The sequence below is a fragment of the Peromyscus maniculatus genome, chromosome 17 (assembly GCF_049852395.1).
Source record: "Peromyscus maniculatus bairdii isolate BWxNUB_F1_BW_parent chromosome 17, HU_Pman_BW_mat_3.1, whole genome shotgun sequence".
In the NCBI taxonomy this organism is placed as follows: Eukaryota; Metazoa; Chordata; class Mammalia; order Rodentia; family Cricetidae; genus Peromyscus; species Peromyscus maniculatus.
Genome location: NC_134868.1, coordinates 1,538,489 through 1,565,909, shown reverse-complemented (window position 1 = coordinate 1,565,909; position 27,421 = coordinate 1,538,489). Strand labels below are relative to the sequence as shown.

General features: G+C 50.8%; 1 protein-coding gene across 3 annotated transcripts; it reads left to right on the top strand.

The window, feature by feature from the left end:
* The first annotated feature begins 1 nt into the window (after nucleotide 1).
* On the top strand, nucleotides 2-25,627 carry Mau2 (MAU2 sister chromatid cohesion factor). 3 transcript variants are annotated; one of them, XM_006995479.4, is made up of 19 exons: nucleotides 2-311; nucleotides 8,123-8,140; nucleotides 8,614-8,679; nucleotides 10,603-10,698; nucleotides 11,410-11,504; nucleotides 12,687-12,714; nucleotides 13,144-13,299; nucleotides 14,000-14,146; nucleotides 14,217-14,307; nucleotides 15,039-15,142; nucleotides 15,539-15,616; nucleotides 15,896-15,961; nucleotides 17,946-18,029; nucleotides 18,514-18,563; nucleotides 18,748-18,825; nucleotides 18,936-19,047; nucleotides 21,273-21,363; nucleotides 21,756-21,883; nucleotides 22,006-24,352. In XM_006995479.4, the coding sequence occupies exons 1-19, from the start codon at nucleotides 18-20 to the stop codon at nucleotides 22,078-22,080; spliced, it is 1,857 nt and encodes a 618-aa protein (XP_006995541.1). In that variant the 5' UTR covers nucleotides 2-17; the 3' UTR covers nucleotides 22,081-24,352. The 3 variants fall into 3 exon arrangements, with proteins under 3 accessions (XP_006995541.1, XP_006995540.1, XP_076409160.1); XM_006995478.4 differs by having other exon boundaries at nucleotides 3-311; nucleotides 17,946-18,032; nucleotides 22,006-25,627; XM_076553045.1 differs by lacking the exons at nucleotides 2-311; nucleotides 8,123-8,140; nucleotides 8,614-8,679; ... (1 more) ...; nucleotides 11,410-11,504; nucleotides 12,687-12,714 and adding an exon at nucleotides 12,897-13,036 and having other exon boundaries at nucleotides 17,946-18,032; nucleotides 22,006-23,471.
* The last annotated feature ends 1,794 nt before the right edge of the window (nucleotides 25,628-27,421 follow it).

Below are 27,421 nucleotides of genomic sequence, written 5' to 3'. Positions count from 1 at the left end.
TTGTTGTGCGGGCCAAGATGGCGGCACAGGCGGCGGCGGCGGCGCAGGCAGCGGCGGCGGCGCAGGCGGCCGCGGCGCAGGCGGCGCAGGCCGAGGCGGCGGAGTCGTGGTATCTGGCTCTCCTGGGCTTCGCCGAGCACTTCCGCACGTCCAGTCCGCCCAAGATCCGCCTGTGCGTCCACTGCCTGCAGGCCGTGTTTCCCTTCAAGCCGCCTCAGCGAATCGAGGCCCGTACGCACCTGCAGCTCGGCTCGGTGCTTTACCACCACACCAAGAACAGCGAGCAGGCGCGCAGCCATTTGGAGAAAGCGGTGAGCGGCCGGGCGGGCGGGCGGCCGGGCCACGGGGTGCTGGGGCGCGACCCTCCCCGCCGCCATCGCGTTGGGGGCTCCCGAGGGCCTCGCCCTCACCTGTGGTGACAGACACGGCCCTGCCACGCCCTCCCGTCCGGGAGCTGGCAGAGCTGTCCCTTAGCCACAGCAGACCCGCCTCGGGGACCGCACGGTTGGAGGGCCGCGGCCCCGAGCGTCAGCCTGCAGAGGAGCAGGGCGAGAGCCGGACACCCAGAGACGTGCAAGTGAGGTCTCGGGAAATCGGGGAGCGGTCGGCCCTGGACCTGGCGGTCGGACACTCGGGGTCTGCGCCTCGGGTCTCTGTCCTTTGTGCTGAGGTTATGGGGAAGGTGAGACGCAGAGCCTGGGTGAACATGGGTGGTCTGTGGTCCCAGGGTCAGTTGCTCCACGGGGGTCTGGAGGTCGGTGCCGCCTTCGCCCACCGCGTACTGGCCCGTCTTTGAAGGAATCCCCACTCACAGACTCTAAAGAAGTAGCTGTCGTTCCTCCCCTCCGTAACTCTGAGTGCAGACTTGTCTCTTCTCATCCAAACGCTGTCCCTTCCACACCTCCACCTCCTTTTTGCCGATTACCTGTCTGTTCTGACTGGAGGAGCTCCTTGAGTCGTCTCAGAGGTTTAAATGCACTGACCCGTGGTCTGTCTAAGAAAACTTCAGGAGGGATGAAATCCTTGTTCCAGGCTGTGCAGAGTTAGCACTTCTGATCCTCACCGACCACCAGCTTCCTTATTTCCAGAGTGAGACCACTCAGGCTTAGCCAGGTGACGTGATTAACAAAGATCACCCTGTGAGGTTTTGGTTTTGGTTTTTTGGGCAAAAGTCTTACTTTTGGGATGTCTGTGATGTGAGCACTCATCACATCAGAGGAAAGAAGATAATAAACACAAGACTAGCCTGGGCTACATAGCAAAAATGTCTCAAAGAAAGAAAGTTAGGTCTGGCTAGATGACTCGGTGGACAAAGGTATGATAACCTGAGTTCAATCTTTAGAACCCAGTCAAAGGTGAGAACTGATTCCCAAATGTTGTCTTCTGACCTCAACATGTGCCTGCACTCATATACATCATATACACACACACAAATAATAATTAATTTTAAAAATAAAATGAAGAGTTGGGTGTGGTGGTAGATGCCTCTAATCCCAACACTCAGGAGATGGGCCGAATCTCTGTGAGTACTGCAGAACATCTGGGACTACATAGAAGACCCTGCTCAAAAAGAACCAATGATGGTGATGAAAACAGCAATTAAAAAACGAAAGCTGGGCTCAACTTTGTGGATTTTATAAAGAGTTAATTATTTTCAGTTATGTGTGTGGGTATATGCACATAAATGTTGTGCCCATTGAGGTCAGAGGCCTTGAGTCCCCGGGAGCTAGAGTTAGAGTCAGAATCATATGTGAGCTGCCCTATGGAGGTGCTGGGAACAGAACTTGGGTCCTGTGCAGAGCAGTATGTGCTCTTAACTGCTGAGCCATCTCTCTAGTCCCCTCAGTTTAGTGATCATCAGTTCCGGGACTAGAACAAGATATCATTATTGTGTTAGTAAAGTTGGGTTTTGTTGTTGTTGTTTTGCTTTTTCTTTCCTTCATCAAGGAGATGAATTCCCCTCCCACTGAATGTCAAGCCTGTTTTGGACTCTGGGTATTAGCTGACTGGAACAATCCCTACCCATGGAAGCTTTTTTTTAGTTAGACTAGCAGTCAGTAAAGCTGTTGTATAAGAGTTGTGGACACTGGACCACAGGAAGGCATAGAGTTGATGTCGGGCTAATTGGGACAGTGGGGATGAGAGAGTCTGTTATTTGGATGAGTGACATTTGAATGGTGTGAGCTAGTGAACCCACTCGGCTTCAGGTCAATAACAAGGAGTGCCGTGGCCAGCAGTGGATTGGAGAGGCCAGGGCAGTAGGGAGTGAGGTGACCCTGCCAAGTGCCAGGCTTCAGTGTAGGCGCAGGCTGGAGGCTGCCAGGGCCTGCCTGCTTCTGAAACTAACTAACTTTCTTTCTTTCTTTCTTTCTTTCTTTCTTTCTTTCTTTCTTTCTTTCTTTCTTTCTTCCTTCCTTCCTTCCTTCCTTCCTTCCTTCCTTCCTTCCTTCCTTCCTTTTTTCTTTCTGTGTGTATATATGTATGTATGTTTGTGTTTTGTCTATTATCAGCTTGATACAGTACAAATTCTTATTCTAATAGTGAAATGTTTCACTGAGGCTTGCCCAGTGATTGAGTAAATCCAAAACTTATTATAAGCCACAGTCATCCTCGGGTCCCCCTGTTAGGTAGTCTCCCTGGTTCTGTGAGTTGCAATCTGATTGTTCTTTTCTTTACATGTAGTATCCACTTGTGAGTGAGTACATACCATGTTTGTCCTTCTGGGTCTGGGTTACCGCACTCGGGATGGCATTTTCTAGTTCCATCCATTTGCCTGCAAGTTCCATGCTGTCGTTGTTTTTACTGCTGGAAACTCTTTTCTTTCTTACTCAGGGCAGCTAATCCCACCACCTCTCTCACTCTTGTTTCCTTGGGTGTCGGTGTGTCCTCGTATTTCACCCACTCAGCCGTGTGCTGCAGTTGCTCTCCCTTAGCCCTTGGCTTGGAGACCAGTAACTGAAACCCTTACCCTTGTGAAGTGCTTTTCCTTGATGGAACAGAAACCTGACTCCTGTGAGGTCTCCCACAGAACTACATGTTGCCCTTCACAGGTCACCCCAGCTCAATACTTGGAAAACCTTGTTAATCTCAGCTGCTCCTCCATTCAAAATCTGAGGAGTTTCATTTAAAGTGGCATGTATAGCCCCCCCTTTTTTTGTCCTTGGAGTGACCCTCGGACGCTGTACATAAGCCACTCTCTGCTGCCATGCTGTATCACTGACTCCTTAATTTATTCTTACTGCCCTTCCCCAAAGCACAGCCATGAACTTTCCTCTCTTGGACCCACTCAGTAAAGAATCATAGCATGAATCACACACAGACGTGTAGTCTCAGAGCCCTGAAACGGGTTTCAGCCAGCCCAGGAATTCCAAGCTAGCCTGAGCCACAGGACAAGATGCCCTTTTCTTTCTTCCTTTATTTGTTTTTTAATAAGACTTTTTTTTTAAATCTCCCCCTTTATTTATTTATTTATTTATTTTTAAGATTTATTTATTTATTATGTGTACAGAAGAGGGCGCCAGATCTCATTACAGATGGTAGTGAGCCACCATGTGGTTGCTGGGAATTGAACTCAGGACCTCTGGAAGAGCAGTCGGTACTCTTAACCACTGAGCCATCTCTCCAGCCCTAATAAGACTTTTCTTAAAGAGTTATTTATTTATTTTATGTATATATGAGTGCTCTATCTGCATGTATGACCTTATGTCAGAAGAGGACATTAGATCCCACTACAGATGGTTGTGAGCCACCATGTGGTTGCTGGGAATTGAAAACTCAGGAGCTCTGGAAGAGCAGCCAGTGCTCTTAACCTCTGAGTCATCTCTCCAACCCGCCCTTTTCTATAAAAAACTAAAAGTGTAATTGAGTTCTTTTAGAAAGTGCTGGGGTGAGAGGTATGTGGCACCACACCTGGCTGGTTCTTAGGTTTGAAATTGTGCATTCTGTTCCTTCCTTCCCTTGCTGGTCTTTGTCAGCATATCCACAGCATGCCCATGCTGTAGATGATACCACCCTCTTATTGTGAATCCCCATTAGCAGATATCTCAGGTGTCAAGTACAGTATGCAGTGCTGCATTTAACAGCTCTTAAATAGGTGTCTGATGTCTAGTCACAGTGCCTGTGTCGTTCAGTCACCTTGTCAACATAGTATATAGAATAGCAACTCTTACCACATATAGGGTAAGTTCAGAGCAATAAGGTATTTTGAGAACGAGACCATGAGCCCATAATGTTTTGCCATCATTTGATCAGGTATGTGGGAAAGCTGGGATGGGGATGTTGCTCTTTTAATTTTGTTTTATGTGGATTGGTGTTTTGCCTGCATGTATGTCTGTGTGAGGATGTCAGATCCCCTGGAACTGGAGTTACAGACAGTTGTGAGCTGCCATGTGCTTCCTGGGAATTGAATCCAGGGTCCTCTGGAAGGGCAGCCAATGTTTTTAACTGCTGTGCCATCTCTCCAGCCCTGGGAGTGTTCTTATCCTAGCTTCCTAGCAGCATTTGGGGTCTTGGGAAATCCTGTAAATAAGAGAAGGCTAGAAATTTCACCCCTCCATCTGTCCCTTCCTCCCTCCCTCTCTTCCTTCTTCCCTTCCTCAGTGTGCATGTGTAAGAGAGAGAGAGAGAATAGGTGTGTAAAGCCATCCTCTTTAGAATCTTTGTGGGGTGTGGACATGTGGGAATTCTCCCTGCTCTGAAATGCTCCAGCAAGCAACAATGGTGTGAGCTCTCCTCTTCACAGAATTTGCTTTTCTTGCTGGAGAGCCTGAAAGCCGCTGCTGCAGGCAATGTGAGGCTGCATTATGTCACACAGATCCTGCTATTCCTGTGTGAATTTGGTCTGTCTTCAAAGCCAAAATGTGGCTTCTGCTTCATTTTCACACCCATCCTTCAAGCAGACAGGCTCATTTCAGTGGTCTGCCCATCTCCGTGGGACTGATAGACTGTGGGTAGCATCAGTTGTTTTCTCAAGTTTTGAGACAGGAATGGAAACTGAACCTGGAGATCATCAATTGAGTAAACTGGCTGGTCAGCAAGCCCAGATGCCCTCCTGCCTCTGCTTCCCAGAGCTGGAATTATAGGCATGCATCGTAGCACCTTGTTTATGTGGGTACTGGGTGTCGGGACTCAGAGAGTACTTGCTGACTGAGCATCTCCCAACCTTCTTTAATTTGTGGTGCTGGGGATTGAACCTAGGCTCTTACTGCATGCTTGAGCATGCATCCTACCATATGTTATCTACTCCTCACTCTGCCAGCCCCAAACTTTGTTCTTTTGATCCCATAATCCCTTTTGTCTCTGGACCTGCAAGTGTGAATTGTCATTCTTAGATGCTCCCAGTTTGAAAGCCACGAAGAAGAAAGGAATCATTATTTTCCGCATCTGCAGTCATTCTATGGCCTGGCTGAGGACACCATGCTGACGGCTTGCTGCCTCTGGGTTGCTTTGCTAGATGGGCTTGGCCTCCTAGGCTGGAGTGGCCGTCCCAGGCCTCCATAATGGGCTGCAGGTGTGTGCCACACCTGCCCTGGCTGCTCTGGGATGATGGCTTTGCTCATCTGACCTGGAAAGCAGCTCCAGCTCCACTGGTCAGACACTGTTATTCTCTGGGCGACCTGGAAGTTTCTTCCCTTTCTCTGGATGCCTGAGGCTCAGATGGAGCAACTCTTTCTCTCCTGGATTTTGACCATGTCCTACTACATTCCATAGGCCTGGACTAGAAACCCATGCCCAGGCTTCGGCCACCGTGCAGAGCAGCAGCTCCATGTGCTTTTTCCTGTTTTCCTTTCTGCTCTCTCTGTCTCTCACTCTCCTCTCTCTCACTCTCTCCATCATCTCTGACTTTAGGAACTAAAGTCAGCATCACCTTTTATTCTGACTCACCCCTGCTTGCCTCTTCCACTTCATCCTGTCTTCAAAATACTGTTCTGTTTTTATGTTCATGTGCCATCCCTGTGTTAAGCTCTGTCTCATTGGATCCTCAGCAGACCAATGTGATAAAGACCTCCTGACCTCCCTTTTCACCTTGTGTAGTGTGTGCATGTGTGTACACAGAGCATGTGTGCAGGTCAGAGGATAGCTTGTGGAAGTCTGCTCTCTTAGGTGGTCAGGCTTGGTGGCAGGCACCTTGACCCACTGAGCCGTCTTGCCCACCCCTCTCCTGAGTGCCTTATACCCACACTCAGGCATTAGGGAAGCCCCCTGTTTGCAGTCGTGACTGTGGCAGTCTGTGGTTATCTCTACTCGGGTTGGTGGATTAGAAAACCTGATTTTTTTTTTTTCAGTTACTTCATTTTCTATGAATGAGAAGCCTGTAAGTGGGTGTGCAGACTCATCCCTATAATCCCTGCACTTTGGAGGCTGAGGCAGAAAAAAAAAAGCTATTCAAGGCCAGTATAACCTTGCCTCAAAAGCCAAAAAACATGAGGCTGGGCAAATACTCACTGGGTAAAAATTGTTGCTGTTGAAGAATGAGGACTTGAATGCAGATCTCAGTCTCCATGTGAAAGATCTGGCATGTGCACATAACCCCACCGGGAACCCCAGTGCTGTGGCTGCTGAGGAGCAGGAACAAGAAGAGCACTGGGGCTTGCTGGCTGCTAGCCTACCTCCAGTCTCAAGGGAATAAGGGAGAGAAGGACAGAGCATGATGGAAAGACCTGACTCCCACAGGCTGCCCTCTGACTTCCACAGTCACACCATGGCCTATTGAGTGTGTGTGTGTGTGTGTGTGTGTGTGTGTGTGTGTGTGTGTGTGCATACATATAAGTAAATCATATAAACAAATGAGATGTTTAAAAAAATCTGGGCAGGTCCTTTGATTCTTCCCCACAGGGTCAGGCTCCACACCCAGGGGTGGACTCCCAGCCAGCTAAGCCTTGTAGCCCCAGCTAGTCCAGGGCTTGGTTCCTTTCTTACCAGCTCTTCTGTGTCTGGAGCATCCTGCTTCCCCTTTTCTACAGAGCCCTACGCTCACATCCTACTCTAGCCTTCAAAGCCCAGCACCAAGTAGATGCCCCATCTTGTGTGACCTTTGGACACAGTGGAGTGGACAAAGGGCCCAGTCCACCTGTCCACACCTTTTGGGCTCCTCTCAAATGTTAATTCTTAGGTAACTGTTTGTTGGACCCTAGGTTGGCAGGTCAGTGTTAGGTGTGTTCTTAGGAAGTCCCTGAAGATCCAAATGACCGTACACTGCATTACACACTAGCTAGGAACCTGTTGGAACATGTAGCTTGAGACATAGTGGTTCCCCAAGTCAAAGCTGACCCTCGGAATACTTTTATTTATTTACTTATTTATTTGGAGAAAGGATCTCACTGTTTAGCTTTGGATAGCTGTGTAGACCAGTCTAGCCTCAAACTCATAAAGTTTCACCTGCCTCTGTCTCTCCAGTGCTGGGATTAAAGGACCATGCCTAGCTAGTTATTTTTATATGTCTTCTTCTGTTTGTGTGTACACCTGAATGTAGGTGCCTGTGGAGACTAAAGATGTTGAGAAGCTGGAGTTATGGATGGTTGTGAGCTGCCCAGTATGATGGGTTCTGGGAACCAAGCATGAGTCCTCTGCAAGAACAGTCAACACTTGTTAACTGCTGAGCCATTTCTCTGGGTTTGTTGTTGTTGTTGTTGTTGTTTTGTTTTGATTTGAAGATGTTTCAGTACACATCCTCAGGTTGGCCAGCTGCTGTCCATACTGGCACGTCCCTTCTGAGGCTAGCTCTGCCTTCTTCAAGCCTCTTTGATATGCTACTTCCTCAGGAGGGACTTGTCAAGTGTAACTCACTCCTCAGGCAAAGCTTTGCTGAATGTCCAAGCTTTCTGCCAGACTATCATCAGCCCTGCTAAGTCGTGGAATATGGCCAAGTTCACCGGGGTTCCCTCCCTGTGCTCTGTGGGAGCACTAGCTGATGTTAGAAGGAGAAGTCCCCTTTGTTAGGCGGCTGTCAAGTGCCCTGCAGCTTCCATTCCCACGACCAGATTGCAGGGAAAGCAAGCACACAACCCCCTTCCCCACAGTGCTCTTGGTGATGGGCACGCTGTGCCAGCCTCAGCATAAACCGAATAACCAGGCACCAAACATTTGCCTCAGAATTAATTAATCCTTTTTCTTTCTCTTTCAGTGGTTGATATCACAGCAAGTATCCTTTTCTTGTGTGTATGTGTGTGATGGTGGGTGCCCGTGCTAGGGATGGAACCCAGAGCCTGGGGCATGCTAAGCAAGTGTTCTGCCACTGAGCCATACTCCAAGGCCCTGTACTGTGCTCTTGAGGAAATGTCCTGCTTGAATGAAAAGCCCCCCTTCCCTGGCATATCATGTGCCCTAGCTGCCCTGGAAGCCAGCCACCACTCTGGGCAGCAAGGTCCTCATCCTGCTCCAAGGTGTCCTCTTGCCCTGCAGCGCAGAGGGGGAGGGGGACTCACTTGGAGCTGTGGTCCTTTTTAAAGAGATGTCTTTGCACTAGGCAGTAGTGGTGCACTGTGGAGGCTGAGGCAGGGGGATCTCTGTGAGTTCAAGGCCAGCGTGGTCTACATAGAGAAACCCTGTCTCCAAAAACAAAAACAAAACAAACAGATATCTTTGCATTGTACTTCCTTAACTGGACTTCTCCAGATCCCACAGTTCGAAGATGTTAAGTTTGAGGCCGCAAGCCTGTTGTCAGAGCTATATTGTCAAGAGGTGAGAACATGTTACTGGTTCTGAAAGCAGAGTCTCTCCCTGTCTCCTGGGCCTAGCGGGAGATTATGCTTCCCAGTTGGATAGAAGTTCACATATGTTCAACCCCCGGAGACCCTGGGGACTCACCCCATGATGGTTGAAAACACCAGTTCCAGGAGGGGCTCAGAGCCCTTCTGTGGAGTGCTGCAGCCTGTATACAGAGCCTGTGCATGGTTCACACTCTCATTCCTGTGTTGATTAATTCAGGGCTAGAGACAAGCTGGTGCCTCGTCTGAGCTAGACAGATCCTGCCACTGAGCTCTGTCCTGTCCCTCCCCTCCCAGTGTGCACTGCCTACTGTAGTAGAAGTGACTCGGCACCATTGTCCAGTCTTCTTTAGGGGGTAACTTTTCCTTGTGTCTTTTTTGTCGTCCTGGGGGCGCCATGGCCTTATGCCTGTTAAGTAGACACCTTCTAGCACTGAACGGCACCTCCATCTTTTAGATTTTGTTTTATTTATTTTTATTTTATGGGTATAAGTGTTTTGTGTATGTAAGTGTACCACATCCTTGCCAGTTGTTCAGAGTTTAGAAGTGGACATGAGATCCTGTGGAACTGGAGCGACAGAAGGTTGTGAGCTGCCATGTGGTGCTGGGAACTGAACCAGGCCCTCTGCAAGAGCAGCCAGTGCTCTTCACCACAGAGCCAGCCATCTCTCCTACCTCCCTCAGAGTGTGTGCGTGTGCGTGCGTGTGTGCGTGCGTGTGTGTGTGCGTGCGTGTGTCTGTGTGTGTGTGTCTGTGTGTGTGTCTGTGTCTGTGCGTGTGTGTGTGTGTCTGTGTGTGTGCGTGCGTGTGTGTGTGTGTCTGTGCGTGTGTGTGTCTGTGTGCGTGTGCGTGTGTGTGTGCGTGTGTGTGTCTGTGTGTGTGCGTGTGTGTGTGTGTCTGTCTGTGTGTGTGTGTCTGTGTGTGTGTGTCTGCGTGTGTGTGTGTGTGTGTCTGTGTGTGTGTGTCTGTGTGTGTGTGTGTGTGTGTGTGTGTGTGTGTCTGTGTGTGTGTGTGTGTGTCTGTGTGTGTGTGTGCGCGCGCGCGCGCTTTGGGGTTGAAGTTTTTTTGGGGGTGGGTGTCGTTTTGAGACTGTTCTAGTTTATAGCCTTGGCTGGCGTAGAGATCCACCTGCCTCTGCTTGCCAAGTGCTGGGATTAAAGGCGTGAACCACCAGACCCAACACCAAATATAAATGTGTGTGTGTGTATAACTTTTAAAGTTGTTTTTTGAGACATAGTCTCACTATGTACCTATACCTAGCTGGCCTAGAATTTGCTGTGTAACCTGGACTGGCTTCAAATCCATACCTCCTGCCTTAGCTTCCTCAATACTGAGATCCCAGGTGACATTGCCTACCATTCCTGTCTGAATAAGAAACTTATTATATTTTATATTCTAAACTTTTTGTTTTGCTTTTTTAATTTTTTCCTTGTTTTGTTTTTTTGAGACAGGATCTCGATACATAGCTCTAGATGTCCTAGAACTCACTATGTAGACCAGGCTGACCTCAAACTCTTAGAGATCTATCTCCTTAATGCTGAGATTAAATGTATGAACCACCATGCATTTATATTCTAAATTTATTTATTTATTTATTTATTTATTTATTTATTTATTTATTTATTTATTTATTTATTTTTGTGAAAGAGTGTCACCCTGTAGCTTAGGCAGGCCTTGAACTCACAGGCAGTCCTGCTTCAGACTCCTAAGCATTGATAAGACAGTGTGAGCCACCACACCTATCGAGAAGTGATTTCAGGATCCGTGCAGACTCCCCAAGTGGCAAGTGCACTGCACTAGCATTCCCATCTCCCCATGAGGTGGCAGCTGCTGCATCAGGGTCCAGCTCTATTGCCAGCTCGTCCTCCTCCTTGAACTTGAAACGGTTTCCTTTCAGAACTCTGTGGATGCAGCAAAGCCACTGCTGCGGAAAGCCATCCAGATCTCACAGCAGACGCCATACTGGCACTGCCGCCTGCTCTTCCAGCTCGCCGTGAGTACAGGAGCAAGCGAGTCCTTGGGGCATGAACTCAAGTACCAGTCACACAGACTCCCCTTGGGAGCCTCCTGGCTGCCCTAGGTTGTTCCGCTGTCACATCCTCTTTCCTGCATCCTGTCTGCACCTCTTTCTCAAGGGCACCTGGATGACCCCTTGCTGGTGTTGCCTGCCCTTGACCTAGCCATCTGATATGTCCCCTGTCTTCCTGTGATACAGCCCTATCACCCACATAGCCAAAGATACTGGACTTCACAACCTTTCCCCAAGAGGTCCCCTTAGGCTCCCATGCTCACATTATCTCCTTGTAGCCTCCCATGTGCTGTTGCCAGCAGCTGAGGAAGTGACACTGTGCAAGGGAGCTGAGCTCTATACCAAGGATCTGCATGTGCCCTTCCAGGGCTCAGCCAGATTTGGTCTCTCTTTCAGTTGTTCAGGCTTCTGGCTTGAAGCATCCTTATTCCCTGCTCCCGAGGCAGCCCTTCTTAGTAACTCACCTGGTATCCACTGGGTCTGCCCGAGAACCCAGACTGCCGATTTTGTGCACCAGTAAGCGGAAATGACAGCATGGGGCGAGTATGCCCAGCTGTGTACCCCAGCAATCTGTGCTGATGGCTGTCTTGGTGCTTGAGCTCCAAACCAACACTGCAGTGACTGTTGATGGAGGAGGCGTTGGCAGCCATGGTCATTGCTTTTTCCCCTCTTCAGCAACTGCACACACTGGAAAAGGACCTGGTATCAGCCTGTGACCTCCTGGGCGTGGGGGCTGAGTATGCCCGAGTGGTGGGATCTGAATATACACGGTAGGCTCCGCCCATCCTTTTTCTCCTGCTCTCTAACTTGAAAAGAGTTTGGTTGTCCTGCTACTGACCCTAAACATGGCATCTTACTGTGTGGAAGTGGCCTCTGGTGTAGTGAGCCATGCAGTCAATCCTAGGAAGTGGCCCATCAATAGATGAGACATGAATGGCTGGCTGGGAAGGCAGGGGCAGTGTCTCATTGGTAGAGCTGGTACTGGCAGTTTCTCTATCTGGTATTTTTTTTTTCAATGTTTATTTATTTGTTAATGTATATGGTGTTCTGCCGGGAAGAGGGCACTGGATCTCATTATAGATGGTTGTGAAATGTGGTTGCTGGGAATTGAACTCTGAAAGAGCAGCCAGTGCTCTTAACCTCTAAGCCATCTCTCCAGCCCCTCTATCTGGTATTTTTGAGACAAGCTGTCACGATTGTAGCCCAGGATGGCCCCCAGCTACTTACCTTAATCCTCCTGCCTCAGCCTCCTCCTGGGATGACAGGTTTGCATTTCCACACACAGCTTCCAAATTTCTTGAAATGGAAAGCACTGGTAGGGTTTGTCCAGCCACAGGTGCCCCCTCGACAGCCAAGTGTGATTCCTACACGCCCTTATGGCCTCCCTGGGTGACACCTGGATACATGTGGTGCGCTTGTGCATGTAGGCACACACACAGACATATATATATATATAATTTTTCTTTTTCTTTTTTTTTGAGACAAGGTTTCTGTTTTGTATCTCTGGCTGTCTTAGAATTCCATATGTAGACCAGTATGGCCTTGAACTCACAGAGATCCACCTGTCTCTGCCTCTTGAGTGTTGGGATCAAAGGTGTGCTCTACCATGCCTAGTTAATGTGTATTTTTTTTAAGTTCAAAGTTAAGCTGGGAATATAGTGCAGTGGAGGAGTGTAAGACCTTAAGTTCAATTCCCAGCATGCCAACCCCCCTGAAAAAGATGTTCATGGTCATCGTCAGCTGCATAGTAAGTTTGAGGCCAACCTGGGTTACATGAGAACCAGCTTCCTGACTCCCCTCCCCCCGCAAAAAAAAACCCCATAAATATAAATGAGGACAAAATGCAGCACTCTAAAAAGTTCTGTTATTAAGCTCACCTCCCTGAGGGGCAGCCTTATTGATCCCCAGGGTTCCTGGTATCTTTTAAACCTGATGTCTTGTCTCTTTTCCAGGGCACTATTCCTGCTCAGCAAAGGGATGGTAAGTTAAGGCTGGACGGGTGCAGCTGTATTGCGGGCATGAAGACACCTGCAGGGGCTTCACTCCACAGTGTGTTCTCAAGAGCAAGGGTTCTGCTCTGGCAGGCTTCATTCCGGGCCCTGAGGTCACAGGTGGTAGGTGTGGTATTGAGGAAGCCTGCTGTGGAGCTACCTGTACAGTTTCTTTGTTGTATCCAGCTTTGTTTATTTGAGACAGGGTTTCTCTGTGTAGCCCTGGCTATTCTGGAACTCTCTATGTAGACCAGGCTGGCCTCAAACTCAGAGATCTGCCTGCCTCTGTCTCCTGAGTGCTGGGATTAAAGGCAAGCATTGCCATTCCTGACATCATTGCACCCAGCTTTGCCTTCTGGGGGGCTGTCCTCAGCTGTTGGACTGGTGACAGTGATGCCCACCTTACCATCCCTTCCAGTTGCTGCTGATGGAACGCAAACTGCAAGAGGTACACCCACTCCTCACACTGTGCGGGCAAATTGTGGAGAACTGGCAAGGCAACCCCATCCAGAAGGAGTCGTTGCGTGTCTTCTTCCTGGTGCTGCAGGTGACCCACTACCTAGATGCTGGGCAGGTATGTGGTCTTTCCGGCAGGGGAGGGGTTGCTCATGATATGGTCTCATTGTTGTATGTTTGTGAATGCACTAACATAGATTCAGGTGTCCTGCTCTGGCACAGGTGCAGTTCTGCCACACTTTATGATATGACCCCAAGGGTAGAGTGTGCTCAGGGGACAGGCTTTATTCTAGTGGCCCCACACCCATTGAGTGCACACATGGTTGGGGTCTCCAAGGGAATCATGCAGCAGGCTCCCCTTCCTCAGTTCATGCAGCTTTGTGAGGGTCAATGGGGACCTTGGTGTGGCTGCATGGTTGCATGGAAGCCCTGGTACCTGTGTTTGTGTGATGGCCTCAGCTGTGATGAATGGGAGCCACCTTGCCTGCCCTGGCCCTTGCCTGTTCCTATGGGCCCACTGGCTGCATGCCACTGTGCAGTACTGGGCCAGTGTTGTAGGGACCAGGAAGTGCTTAGTGAGCCTATTGTTAGTAAGGTTCCTGTTGGGCCCAGCTCCTCATGCAGCATGGAAAACATGGCAGATATGGGTTGTTCCTGACTGCTGAGAGTTAACTCAGCCAGGGTCTCTGCTCCCTGCCAAAGAGCTAGCCTGGACCTGGGGATGTGGGCTCCTGCAACAGGACAGGGAGGTCCCATGCAGGAGCTGGGCAAGAGTGCTAGATCTCCTGGGGTATGGTGCTGAGGCAAACATGCTGCAGGTGAAGAGTGTCAAGCCATGCCTGAAGCAGCTGCAGCAGTGCATCCAGACCATCTCCACGCTACACGACGATGAGATCCTGCCCAGCAACCCTGCTGACCTCTTCCACTGGTTGCCCAAGGAGCACATGTGTGTGCTCGTCTACCTGGTGAGTCCCATCACCCTGGGCCACCTGGGCTGGGAGAGGGCCCTGTGACCACCGCCCGCTCTCCTTGCAGGTCACAGTGATGCATTCAATGCAGGCTGGTTACCTGGAGAAGGCACAGAAGTACACAGACAAGGCACTCATGCAGTTGGAAAAGCTCAAGAGTGAGTGCCACCTGGGTGGGGATACCAAGCAATCCCAGCAGCTCCAAATTGTCCTTGACATTAGGACATGTCCACGCCCTGGGAGGCCACAGTAGCCCTCGCCTGCCTGCTCTGAATCCTCCAGAGTCTATGGGTTCTGTGCACACACTTGATTTTATGCATCCCAGGATGCATGTGACCTTAGTATTGCTCTAAATCACATTGGCCCTGTGCCCTCCTCAGCACTACTGAAGGGAGAGATAAGATGGGAACACCAGAGCCTGTGGAACCTGCTGCTTTTTACCCTGAAGCTGCATTGGGCAAGAACTAAGCCCCTTTTCTTCCTTCCAAGGAGAGCTGTGCAGGGCTGCCAGGAGCTGCCTGGGGTCCCCATAGCTTGGATACTGGCCCAGGCATGCACAGTTGAAGACATCTTAGAGAGCCCACTCAGCAGGCTCTTGAACTCTTAGCAGGGTGGCAGTTGTGCCAGCTTCTGTAGAGCTTGCCTGTGTGTGGCACGGTGCTCAGCCCAGGGTCCTGTGGTTTGGTGCTCGGTATCCAGGCCAGGACCTGTGCTCGCTGAGCCCCTGCTGTCCCTGAGCACCACCCGTGGGGGTTTCTCAGCTTGGTGCACCTGCAGTGGCCGTGGTTTGAGCTTTGTCCTCATCTAGATGGGAAGACGTGGCGGGGATGGTGTGGGAAGGGCCCTCGGGGACCATGCCTGCATGCTCACCCCTGCCTCCTGTCCCCAGTGCTGGACTGCAGCCCCATCCTGTCATCCTTCCAAGTGATCCTCCTGGAGCATATCATCATGTGCCGGCTCGTCACAGGCCACAAGGCCACTGCACTACAGGAGGTACAAGCACAGAGCAGAGGTGGGAGCCGGCCTGGGTGGGGGCACGGGTGTCAAGAGGGGAGGGTGTAGCGACCTCACTGTCACTGCTCTAGCATGGTGAGCTGTAGAACATAATGTAAAGTCTTTTTTTCTTCAAACTAATGCTCGGGGAACATTATGATGTAACTGGGATCCGTGTCACCAAAATGCCCACCTTTCTGAGATCTGAGAACATTGAGAGAAGTTGGGCCAGTGGTCAGCATGGGCAAGGAGGAAGGAGATCAGGGTCACCCTCCTCCCTGTGCAGCTCCTCCTTCCAGGACTTGGGCCCTCGTTTGGCAAGCATGTCTTCCAGCCTTGAGGCTGTACTCCACTCCTGGGGACCAGAGCAGGCAGTGATTTCCTTTCTCTCCTCAGATCTCCCAGGTCTGCCAGCTATGCCAACAGTCCCCTAGGCTCTTCTCCAACCATGCTGCCCAGTTGCACACACTGCTGGTAAGTGTGTCCTGGGTGCTGGGTCCCACTCTTGCCAGAGTCCCGAACCTAGAACATACCTTACAAAGAACATGATCTACCCTGAAAGAATCTGGAAGTCCCAGTAAATAACCCTGTGACACTACCCAGTTAGTATCCACATGTTCTAGTGAGCTCTGTTCTGTCAGGGGGAGGGTGCCCTTTACAATAGTGTGAAGCTCATTCCAGAGGCCCAGGTACACATCATGCTTGCCTAGGGCCACTGTGTCAGCTGCCCTACATCTATCCCTGTCCTTGCAGGGCCTGTACTGTGTTTCCGTGAACTGCATGGACAATGCTGAAGCCCAATTCACCACAGCCCTGCGGGTAAGGCTGGCTCTCTGAGTGGCAGTTTGTCAAGTTGGGTACCCCCTAGTGAGGATGGACCAGTTCGGGTCTGCTGCTAGAACAGTAGACTTTCAGCCCATGTCCTCTGCAGTCAGCTGTCACTGACCATGACAGCGACACAGTTCTTGTTTAGGTGGGAGCTGACTGGGGTGGAGGGTTCCTGAACACCCTTGGCAGATTTAAGGGAAGGACATATGTATCGGGGACATAGGGACACTAGGTGGCTACTTTGACACCTGGTAAGTGCCAGGACACTCTCTGTCTGTGTCAGCTTGTGGTACTCCTGGAGTCATGAAGAGTTCTGAGGTTGTGTAGAGTCACATTGTGTAGATGACCAGTGACTGGGACGTGCCCTTATCCTACCTAAGTCCTTTGGTAGGTGCTCAGAGACAGAGGACAGGTTTTACCTCAGAGAGGGGGCTTCACCCTTAGGTTGCTGACCTCCTATAGGTTCCTGCTGGTCCCTGAGAAACTGGTCCATTTCTCCCAGAGTGGCCCAGATGCCTCTTGGGCCAGCTCACCTCCCAGCTCTGCCCACCTGACCCAGGACCAAGGAAAGCTGTCCCTACCCTGGCCTCAGTGTCCTTGCAGGAAAGGGAGGCTACTGATCTATTCCTCAGGGAGCCCCCAGTAGACATTTTGGTGAGCAGGATTCTGTTCTATGAGCAAGGTGCTGGGGCATCTCTGACTGTAGGATGGGGGTTCCTTTCCTTGGTGGTCTACATGTCTTTGGGTGCTGTGTGAAGAGTCAACTCCTCTGGCTGTACCCTTGTTTGTCTCCCTGGGCCTCGGGCCTTCCAGCTGTAATGCCAAGGCCCTTCTTCAATGCCAGAAACCTCATATTCTTATTGGGTGTTGTATTTCTTTATATGGCTTTGGCTCAGCAGCACAATGCTGAAGTCATGTGCTGAGGGGAGTCCTTTTGGAGAATCCATGGGGGCGAGGAGCTAGGACAGACAAGGACCTCACCCTCAAACTAAGCTCCTCCTGTTACCCACGGTGACAGCCCAGTGCTGGTGCAGGTCAGGGAAGGGTACTCCAGGGTTTTGTGTGCCCGGCCTGCTGGCAGGCCCTGTACTTCAGTGGACATGCCCACTGCAGGGACCTGGGCTCAAAGGGCTTGGGCTGCCTAGAATCTCATATCCTTTCCTCCTTCCTTCTGTCCCATACTGGAGATTGAATCTAGAATTTCACACATGCCAGGCAATTGCTATATTGCCAAACTGCAGTCCCTGCTCATGGTTTTTAAGAGGATATCTCAGTTGCACAGACTGGCCTTAAATTCTGATCTTGCCTGGCTGGATGTGGTGGCACACACCTTTGATCCCATCACTCAGGAGGCAGACACATGTGGGTCTCTGAATTTGAGGCCAGCATGGTTTACAGAGTGAGTTCCAGGACAACCAAGACTGTTACACAGAGAAACTGTCTTGAAGAACCAAAAAAAGAAAAAGAAAATTTCTGTTCTTGCCTCAGCCTCCCAAATGCTGGGGTGACCAGCCAGTACCACCACACCTAGCAGTTTACTTCTTCTCTTGACCCTGTAATGTCCCACTCTCTGTGGCTCAGTGGCAGAGAGCATGCTAAACATGCTTCAAGGCTTGGGTATACATCTCTTGGCTTGCAAAGAAAAACTAAGCCAGGGTGGTTGCAGGCCTCTCATCTTGGCACTTGGGACACTGAAGCAGAAGGATAGAGAATTCCAGGCCAGTCTGGGCTGTGTGTTGAGACCGCGTCTTGCCGTTATCCTCTAATTGGTCATTGATAGGATCAGGATAGCTAGCTTCCCTGTTCATGTCCTGAATGTCCCCTGACAGGGCTGATGGAGAAAGAGCTAACCTCTACTTTGTGCTTAGGTCTGGAGTGAGCTGGGTGAGTTGGAAGGGAGCTCTGGGTTCAGTCAAGCTCCAGCAAGGTGTGACAGTGGCCAGGCTGGCCACTGAATGCTCTGTCTTCATTGCAGCTCACCAACCACCAGGAGCTATGGGCCTTCATTGTGACCAACCTTGCGAGTGTGTATATACGGGAAGGAAATAGACACCAAGAGGTAGTAGGTGACATGCTTCATGTTCGGTATCCTTTCTCCATCTCTGCCCAGGGGTTGTGGGTGTCCTGGGTGCCCACAGACCTTTCTATGAGGACACATTTGAGGGGTCGGGACTGGGACTGGAGCTGCACTCTTGAAGCCATGTGGCCTCTGTCCCATCCTAAGCCACTCAAGCTTTATTGACCCCACATTGTGCCTTTTAACGAAATTTTTGTGGTGCTAGGGTCCAACCCAGGGCCTCTTGCATGTTGCCAAGCATTCTGCCACAGAGCCACAGCCTTGCCTCAAATCAAGGCCTAACGTCCCCACTCTCCTACATGGTTCCCTCAGATGGACACCCCCATCTTGAGGGTATTCTGGGCAGGCATGCTGCATATTGTTATATTCCTCCATTGGAGTGGAGGAAGCCCTGTCCCCTGTAGCATGTTCAGGGCCTGGCCTCTGGGTGGAGCTCAGTCCTCACTGACTGACATTTCTCCACCAGCTATACAGTTTGCTTGAGAGGATAAACCCAGACCACAGCTTCCCAGTCAGGTGAGTAGCCTGTGTCCAACACAGACATCCCATGCTCCCATTGCTCATGGAGTGGTATGTGCTCCTGTGGGCCCCAGACTGCCATACAGACTCAGCCCTGCTTGTACCCCATCCTTCAGACAGTCTGCAGGCCTCCCTTTGAGAAACCTTTCTCCTATAACTGACTGTGACTGCTTCCCTGCAGCTCACACTGCCTCCGAGCGGCAGCCTTCTATGTGCGGGGGCTCTTCTCCTTCTTCCAGGGCCGCTACAATGAAGCCAAGTGAGTTTGGGTTGGGGCACCATGTATGATGGCCTCTCCTGCCTCAGGCCACCTCTGCTTCTGTGTGACTGATAGGCCTGCAGGATGTCAGCATCTGTCTCCTTGTGCAGGCGATTTCTACGAGAAACTCTAAAGATGTCAAATGCAGAGGACCTGAACCGCCTCACAGCCTGTTCACTCGTGCTGCTGGGCCACATCTTCTATGTGCTGGGGAATCACAGGGTGAGTCCCTACCTGGCCAGCGGGCAGGATGGAGACCTGGGGTGCACCACTGTGGAGGCCGGCACTTCCTGTCCTGGAATCCAGGAAAGCATATTGCAGAACACACACTACTGACATGCAGGGTGTGGACACACGGGGGCCTGGGGTTAGGGCAGCCTAGACAGCAGGTTCCCTTCCAGGGTGTATATGTCAGGCTCACAAGCCTCAGACATGAGAGGCAGAGCTGCCTCCTGCCATGCTCCTGTTGGCTCCTCAGCACACCATCCCTCTGGAGTACATAGTCCCCTGGGACTGACTGCCCCAGGACCTTAGATGGAACCAACAGTGTCAAAACCGCCTATGTCTGTGGCACCATCAACCACAGGACCTCACAAGACTTAACTTTTTTCACTTTATGGTAAAATATAGTGAATAGCCAGTGAGGGTAGCTTGGCTGTAGAGAGCAGGGAGTGGCCTTGGTGTTTCCAGTGCCGCGGCCTGCTGAGTGGGGCAGCTGCCTGGGCACTGGGCAGGACCATGTGGTTACCCCATGTGGTGGTGGGACTCTAGTGTGGGGTGGAGCACTCGGAACAGCATGTGGGCCAGAAGTCTGCTTATCTGGCAGTGTTTGCCACTCCCATGGCTTGCCATAAAACACCCCTCTGCCTGTGTGAGCTGACTCAGGGACAGCTGGGCCTGGCATGAAGCAACAGGGAAAGGTCAGCCAGGCCAGACCCTCATGGGTGAGACAAGCAAGAGCCACAGGCACATGACCAGGAGAGGGCTGGCTCAGATGAGGTCAAACCTGCCCTAGGTGTCTATAGAGCCAGCCCGTATTTCAGCCTTTCCTCGGGCCAAGAGGAGGGGAACAGTGCCCACCGAGGTCTGAGAATCCTCTGCTCGGTTTGATTTTGGTTGTTGGAGGTGGAGGTCTGACTGTAGCCCTGCCTAGTGGTGTTTGGTTAGGGTGTTTGCCCACTAAGCCGTACCCAGGCCTAGAATCTGGCTTAAGGCTCTTAAATTTTAATTAGATTTACTTATTTAATGTGTGTGAATGTTTTACCTGTGTGTATGTGTGCTGCGTGCACATGCACGTGGTGCCCACAGGGATTAGAAGGATGGGGTCAGATCTCCTGGTACTGAAATCAGACAGTTGTGAGCTACCGTGTGGGTGCAAGAGCAGCCAGTGCTCTCAGCCTCTGAGCCCTCTCTCTGGCCCCTGGTTTGAGGGTTTGGTGTCTGCTGCTGGGAGCTGTCACAGGACATCCCCAACCAGGCCTGCAGTCTGGGTAGTACACAGGGCGCAGTTTGGACTTGAGAGCAACCTCTTGTTCCTCGGTGTGGGGTCAGCATCAGGGGCGTGCTCCCCAGGACTCCCCTGGCCTCATGAGAGCACTGGGCTCTAGGTCAGCAGCTCGGTTCACACAGAAGCTGAGTAGAAGGGGTTACGGGCCAGAGACCCCACCTACAGAAGCCAGCTCAACGGAGTAGACCTTCCCATCAGTCCAGTGGCTTCTTCCTCCTGAAGCAGACATTTGGCACAGGCTGCTTTCCCTCAGAGGCCCAGGGACACCTACGTGAATTCGCAGTTCCTTTCTTTTCTTTTTGTTTGCTTTTGTCTTTGAAGACAGGGTTTCTCTGTGTACCCCTGGCTGTCCTGGAACTCGTTCTGTAGACCAGGTTGGCCTCAAACTCACAGATCCACCTGCCTTTGCCTCCCGAGGGAGGGATTTGCTGGGATTAAAGATGTAGAACACCTCCATCCAATCTTTTTTTTGTTTTTTTTTTGTTTGTTTGTTTGTTTGTTTATTTGTTTTGTTTTTTGAGACAGGGTTTCTCTGTGTAGCTTTGGAGCCTGTCCTGGAACTCACTCTGTAGTAGCCCAGGCTGGCCTCGAACTCACAGAGATCCTCCTGCCTCTGCCTCCTGAGTGCTGGGATTAAAGGCGTGCGCCACCAACGCCCTACTAATCATTTCTTATTGTGGGTCCAGAGCTGTCTTTTTCTCTAGCTTGCAAGAGGCCCACTGTGGCCCACTTATTGCCTCATGTGCAGAGTTCAGTGTGCAAGGATGCTCAGTTTTTTGTTTTTTTTTCAAGGTGGACAAGAGTACTTCAGAGGACCATTTTAAGTGGGCTCTGAGGTTGGACTCCTAGTTGTCTAGCAGCACTAGAACATAAAATGGGCAGGTGGAGTCAAAACCACTCTTCCAAAGCCACCAGTTCATTCTTAGCTTTTGATTGGCAGGAGAGTAACAACATGGTGGTGCCTGCCATGCAGCTGGCCAGCAAGATCCCAGACATGTCTGTGCAACTGTGGTCCTCGGCCCTCCTGAGAGGTGAGAGTGAACAAGGCTACCAGGCATACTTTTGGGGCCCTGATAGCATATGAGCAGGGGTACATCTTCAGAGGATTTTTATTTTTGTTTATTGAAGACAGGGTCTTGATGCATAGCCCTGGCTGGCCTGGAATTCTATGTAGACAAGGCTGGCCTTGAACTCACAGAGATTTACACTCCTTTGTCTGCCAAGCCACTATGCCTGGCTTTCCAAGGGACTTTTAAGGACTATGGCAGGTGGGGTTGGGGCGTCTCCTTACAGGGCTTTATGGATGATCCTCCTGGACCTCAAGATGGGTTTGGATCCTGAGGACAATTCCTGTCTGCTCTGGGTGGTATGGTTTTGGCCACCCAGGAAATGAACTAGACAATGACACCTGCCCCATCCTCAGATCTAAACAAGGCATGCGGGAATGCCATGGATGCCCATGAGGCTGCGCAGATGCACCAGAACTTCTCACAGCAGCTGCTGCAGGACCACATTGAGGCCTGCAGCCTCCCAGAGCACAACCTCATTACGGTATACAGGGTGGGGAGACGGACACGGGGATGAGGGGCTCCGGCTCCTCGGGTGTGGAGGGCTGTGTCAGTTGTCCCTCTCAGAAGAGTCACCAGGCCTACCCATGTGTGTTCTTCCCACAGTGGACAGACGGCCCACCCCCTGTGCAGTTCCAAGCTCAGAATGGACCCAACACCAGCCTGGCCAGCCTTCTGTGAGGCCCCATGGCCTTTGTCCCCAACTTGGACCCAACACTGGAGCTTTCTGGGAACAAAACCACCAGGGTGTCCACCAGCCCTTCACCATTGTCCGGAGCTGAGTCCCAGTAGTGCTGGAGTCGTCATCTGCCGCTGAGGGTGACCGCCAGTCCTGCCTGTACCAGGCCTCGGTGCGTCTGTTGGAGAGGACTGATGACCTGATCTGGGTCTGAGTCTCGTCTGTGAGGAATTGGATGACAATCTGTGCGGGGCATCATCAGACCGCCCCACCAAACCTTGGTGCCGACTACCTAAGTACAGCTGCACAGAGCAGCCCAGGACGAGCTGAGGGGAGAGCAGTAGCCCTCACTTTCCTCATCCTGCTGTTCTTCCAGTGTCCCTGCACTCAGGGACTTCTGAGGACCTGGAAGTCAGCCTCTCAACCTGACTGTTCCTGGAAGGTGGCTCTAGTGCCAGGGAGGAGCTTGGGACAGGGTGTGCGTGTGCAGTTGATGCAACCGAGACCTGTGTCCCCACCATGCCCTCGGCAAGCTCCTTGCTTATATTCAGAGCCACCTCTTGGCTCTGCCTGGGCACTAGGCAGGAGTCCCACTGGACCTGGACGAAGGAGCTTCCTTCCGGCAGCTGTGTGGCCTTCCCATGGAGGACAGTCACGGGACCAGCTTCGCTCCTCCTCCTAGCTTGAGGGCTGCACCAAGGTGACACAGTGGTGTCAAGAGACAATGGTTCCTGCCAGCTTATACAGGGCTTCTCTTTGGTGGTGACGGTGGTGCTTGGGAGCTGTCACCCAGGTACCGTGAAGGCCACTTCTCAGAGCTTTGGAATCCATGACTGAAGGGACAAGGCTCCAAGGCCTTGGTGTACATCCTCACTGAGCCATGTGGCAGCCACTGCCCACGGCCAGGTGCTCCCTACCTTTCTGTCTTCCTCCAGCCCTTTGGGTCCCAGGGACCCCTCAGTGTCTTCATCACAGTCCTGCCTATTTATTTAAGCTTTTTTTTTTTTTTTTTTTTGCTTCTAGGGCATTTTGTACATAGAGCAATTCAAACAAGAACCTCGCAACTTGACATCTGTCCTGATGTTAGAGTGCTTTTAGTGACCATGTCTCAGGCATGTGACTGCTAAGGATGGGGTCATGACAAACTCCATGATCGATGTTGAGGGTTCTACTGAAGTGAAACCTCCATGACCCCAGTGCAGTCACCACAGTGTCCAGTAACTAAAGATTGAGAGAAAAGCCCAAAAGGGTCAGCACACACAGCTATTATGTCCCAGGAAGTGCCAAGAGCCGGACACAAGCCACCCAGGAAACCAGGCTGGGGTGTAGCCCTAGATATTGGTGTCACCCCTTGAGCTACAGGTGACACTGTCGAATGAAGGAAGGCATGTCATGAGTGAGGAGAAAGTTTTTTAATATGATGGTGTTGCCTGGTTTTAGCAGCCTATGCTTTTAATCAAGAACTTGATCATTTTAGGTGGGGAGCTGTGAGAAGATCCGCCTGTATTTGCTGCTGCAGGGCCGCCGCTTCCCAAGCCTTTGCGTTTTCCCAGCCTCCAGCTCTCCCTGCAGTCGCTGTCCTGTGGGCTGCAGCCCCTTTCTGAACTCAGCCTAGTGGAAAATGGTCCACAGCCCTCTTTGTGTTTGGTCTCGGGTGGTTGGTTGGTTAGTTTCATTGTTCGTGCTTGTTTTTGAGGGCTGTGCAGTGGAGCAGTGGCCGCCTGAAGAACTCAGTTCTCTTGTATCAGCTTTGCAAGTGCTGGGATTCAAGGCAGATTCCACCATGCCTGGCTCTTTTAGTTTGGCTTTGGAGTTTTGATCAGAAGGGGCAGTGTTCAGAGCTTTTTTTCTTTGAGACAGAATCTCTTCTTTATGAATGACCCTGAACTCTGATTCTCCTGCCTCCACTAACCTAGTCCTGGGATGTTAGGCATTTGCCCCCACATCTGCTCTATCTGGTGCTGTAGACCAGCAGTCTGCCAACTGAGCCATAGCTTTATCCCTTAGTCCCCTGTCTTGATACAGCATTTGGGGTTTGGACCTTCTGTGAAGGGCATTCCACCCTGCAGTTCCAGCACACAAGCCCCTGGACAGGCTTGCTCCTATACCCGGGTGTCCTTCTGTTCCCCAAGTTCTTAGAAGGAAGAGATCAATTGGACATGGTGGTTCATAGCTGTCATCCCAGCATTTGGGAAGCTGAGGTGGGAGAACTATTCCAAGTTCCATGCCAGTCAGGGCAACACAGTGAAATATAAATAAACCAATATAAGAAAACCTGGGTCAACTCCTGTGCCCCAGAGTGGGGAAGGCTTTTTGCTTTCCCATGGGATTGGTGGGTTTTGTTTGGTAGTTGAATCTTGACTGTTGAGTTGAAATCCATATAAAATTAGACAGCTTTTGTTGATAGGGTTTTTTTTTTTTTTTTTTTTTTTTGGTTGACTGAATTTGACAGATAGAATTTTACTGTGTAGCCCTGACTAGCCTTGAACTTGTAGTTATTCCTCCCTGAATCTCAGCCAAGAGTAAGGTGTGAGCCACCACTCACAAGTTTAGACTGTTGTTTTTGTGGCTTGGTTTCAGGATCTCTCCCACTAAGCCTAGAGCATTCTTATGCTTCAACCCCATGTCTCTGAGACCATAGGTGGCACCCTACCATGCCATCTCTCCAGCCACTTTTTTGTGTTTTTTGTGCTTTGCTGGGGTGGAACTGAGGCATTGTGCATGCCAGGCACACCTTCCTCACTGAGGTGCACTGCAGCTGCTCCCTCAAGTCACTATCAAGACCTCTCAAGACCTCAATGCTAAGAGGACTCCAGAGCCACCTCTGTCCTTCCTGAGAGGATTTGGATTCCAGCTGTGTGTCCATCCCCCACACCTGTCCACAGCTGCCTTTGCAATCCAGCCTAAACTGGATTTCAGGTAGATTCTGCTCATCCTTCGCCAACTTGAAGGTTCTCAGAACAGACCAGTGTCCCAGGTCCTCCTCACCAGCCAGTCTCTGGAGAAGGGTGTGCTAGTTGAGTCCTCATGCTTTACTAATGTGTGTCGGTAGTTGCTCCACAAAGGAAGAGCTGCCCTGTGGCGGCAGGTGTCCCCACCTGGGAGACGTGAGTCTGTCAGCAGCCTGTCCTGAGCTGTTGGAGACAGTGCCCCAGAGGCTGAGGAGTGACTGTAAAGGGGTGGCTACCCTTCCATGCCCAAACAACAACCACCTCACAGCCAGGCAAAGTGTGGCATAAAGCTATGGTCCCAGCACTTAAGAGAGAGGCAAGAGGAGTTCAAGTCACCCTCAGGCCAGTCTGGGCTATACAAGACCATCTTAAAAAAAGAAAGAAAGAAAGGAATGAAATGAGCTAGAGAAGTGGTCCAGCTGTTAGGAGGAATTACCGCTCTCCCAGAGGACCTGAGTTACTTCCCAGCATGCACGTCAGGCAGCTCACAACCACCTGTAACTGCAGCTCCAGGGGTCTGACACCCTCTTCTGGCCTCTACAGTTACTCGAACACTTACTGGATATACACATAATTAAAGGTAAATCTATCAAAAACGCTCCTAGACCCAAGTCAAGTCATTTCTTCCATCCCCAGAACCCATGTAAAAAGTCAAGTATGAGTTGGCAAGATGACTGTCTCAAGGGTAAAGGCACTGACTCTCAAACCTAACAACTGAGTTTGTTCCCCAGAACATAGCAGAAGGGGAAAATCAGCTCCCAGAAGTTATCCTCTGACCTCCACACATACATCATAGCATGCAGACCCACAATTGCACATGTTTTAAAAAACAACAAACAGTTGGTGGCTTAAGTTTGTGATCCCAGCACTGAGGACATGGAGACAGGTGATCCCTGGAGCTCAGTGGCCACCTGGCTGAGACCTGACACCTGTGTACACACAATGTGCCCCAAAAACCTCGGAAGTCTACTCGTTCTAGAGACTGCAGTCTTCAAGAAGAATCCATTGAAGCTAGGCATTGTATAAATAGGATATAGCTGCTCCAAGGTGTGGTGGATATGAGGGAGAGGACAGCCAAAGGCATCTGGAAGAGTCCAGAGCAGGGAGAGAGTGGTAGGTGGAAAGTGGCCAGCAGACTGAACAGGACCATGAGAGGAGAGGGGGAGAGCAAGAGAGGAAAGATGATTGAGAGGAGGACCAAGAGCGTGACCACCCAGAGTGACAGGTATGTAAAGAGAGGAGAAACCCATAAGCTGGGCAAGTTTAGGGTAAGGGGTTGGGGTGGGCAGAGCTCCAGGTAGTTACGAAACAGGAAGTCTAGAGGACAGCTTGTGCTTTGCTGTGCTGTTTCCTTGGACCTGACAGGCATAGTGGCACATGCCTTTAATTCCAACACTTGGAAGGCAGGGGCAGGTGGACCTCTGTGATTTTAAGGCTAGCCTGGTCTACATAATTCCTGGACAGCCAGAGCTCTATAGTGAGACCATTTCAAAAACAAAAAAGGATCCGTTGCTCTGCATGTCACCCAAGGCTGGGTCCCCACTCTGGTGGGAGTTCAGTGCATCGCTCACCTCTAGGGCACACACCTCATAGTTTCCATAGAGCTCTGATGACAGGTATCTTCCCATGCTGCCCTAAAGGATTACTCACAAACTGCTCCAGTGTGGCTGTGACCCGGAAGTGCATGTCTCACTGTCCTCGTTTGTATGTTTGCCCCTGGGGGCAGGGACATGCTCCTACATTGGCCACCAGAGGTCAGGACAAGCCCAGGAGCCAAAGACAGTTGAGCATGTCCTGCCAAGTAGGGACTCTGGAGGCCTCAGCCTGGATTGAAAAGAACCAGACTGAAGGCTGGCTGAGGGTGGAAAGTAGGGGAAGAAATGGAGAGATGACTCTGAGATTAAGAGCACTGACATTCTTCCAAAGAGCTGGGTTTGATTTCCAGCACCCCGTGGTATCTCAGATCTATTTGTGACTCCAATCCCAGCGATGTGGTATTCTAGTTTCTGTGGGTATACACATGGTGTACAGACATACATGTGGACAAAACACAGGAGATAATTATATATAAAACTTAATTTTTTTTCAAAACAATTTCTCTGTGTAGCCTTGTCTGTCCTGGATCTCGCTCTGTAGACCAGGCCTGGCTTTAAACATAGAGATCCACCTGCTTCTGCCTCCCAAGTGCTGGGATAAAAGGCATGTTTCACCATGCACAGCTAAATAACAATTGACAAGTGTTGGGTTGTTTTGTTGTTGTTGTTTTGGGTTTTGTTTTGTTTTTTGCATTTTGAGACAGGGTTTCTTTGTATAACAGCCCTGGCTGTCCTGGAACTTGCTCTGTAGACCAGGCTGGCCTCAAATTCACTGAGATCTGCCTGCCTCTGCCTCT

What these genes read in the sequence shown, in the direction of transcription:
- Mau2 (XM_006995478.4), top strand. Translation starts at nt 18, where the DNA reads ATGGCGGCACAGGCGGCGGCGGCGGCGCAGGCAGCGGCGGCGGCGCAG. An exon ending in GTGGGATCTGAATATACACG is followed by an intron (nt 11,505 to 12,686) that starts GTAGGCTCCGCC and finishes TCTCTTTTCCAG; the next exon opens with GGCACTATTCCTGCTCAGCA. An exon ending in ACTACCTAGATGCTGGGCAG is followed by an intron (nt 13,300 to 13,999) that starts GTATGTGGTCTT and finishes AACATGCTGCAG; the next exon opens with GTGAAGAGTGTCAAGCCATG.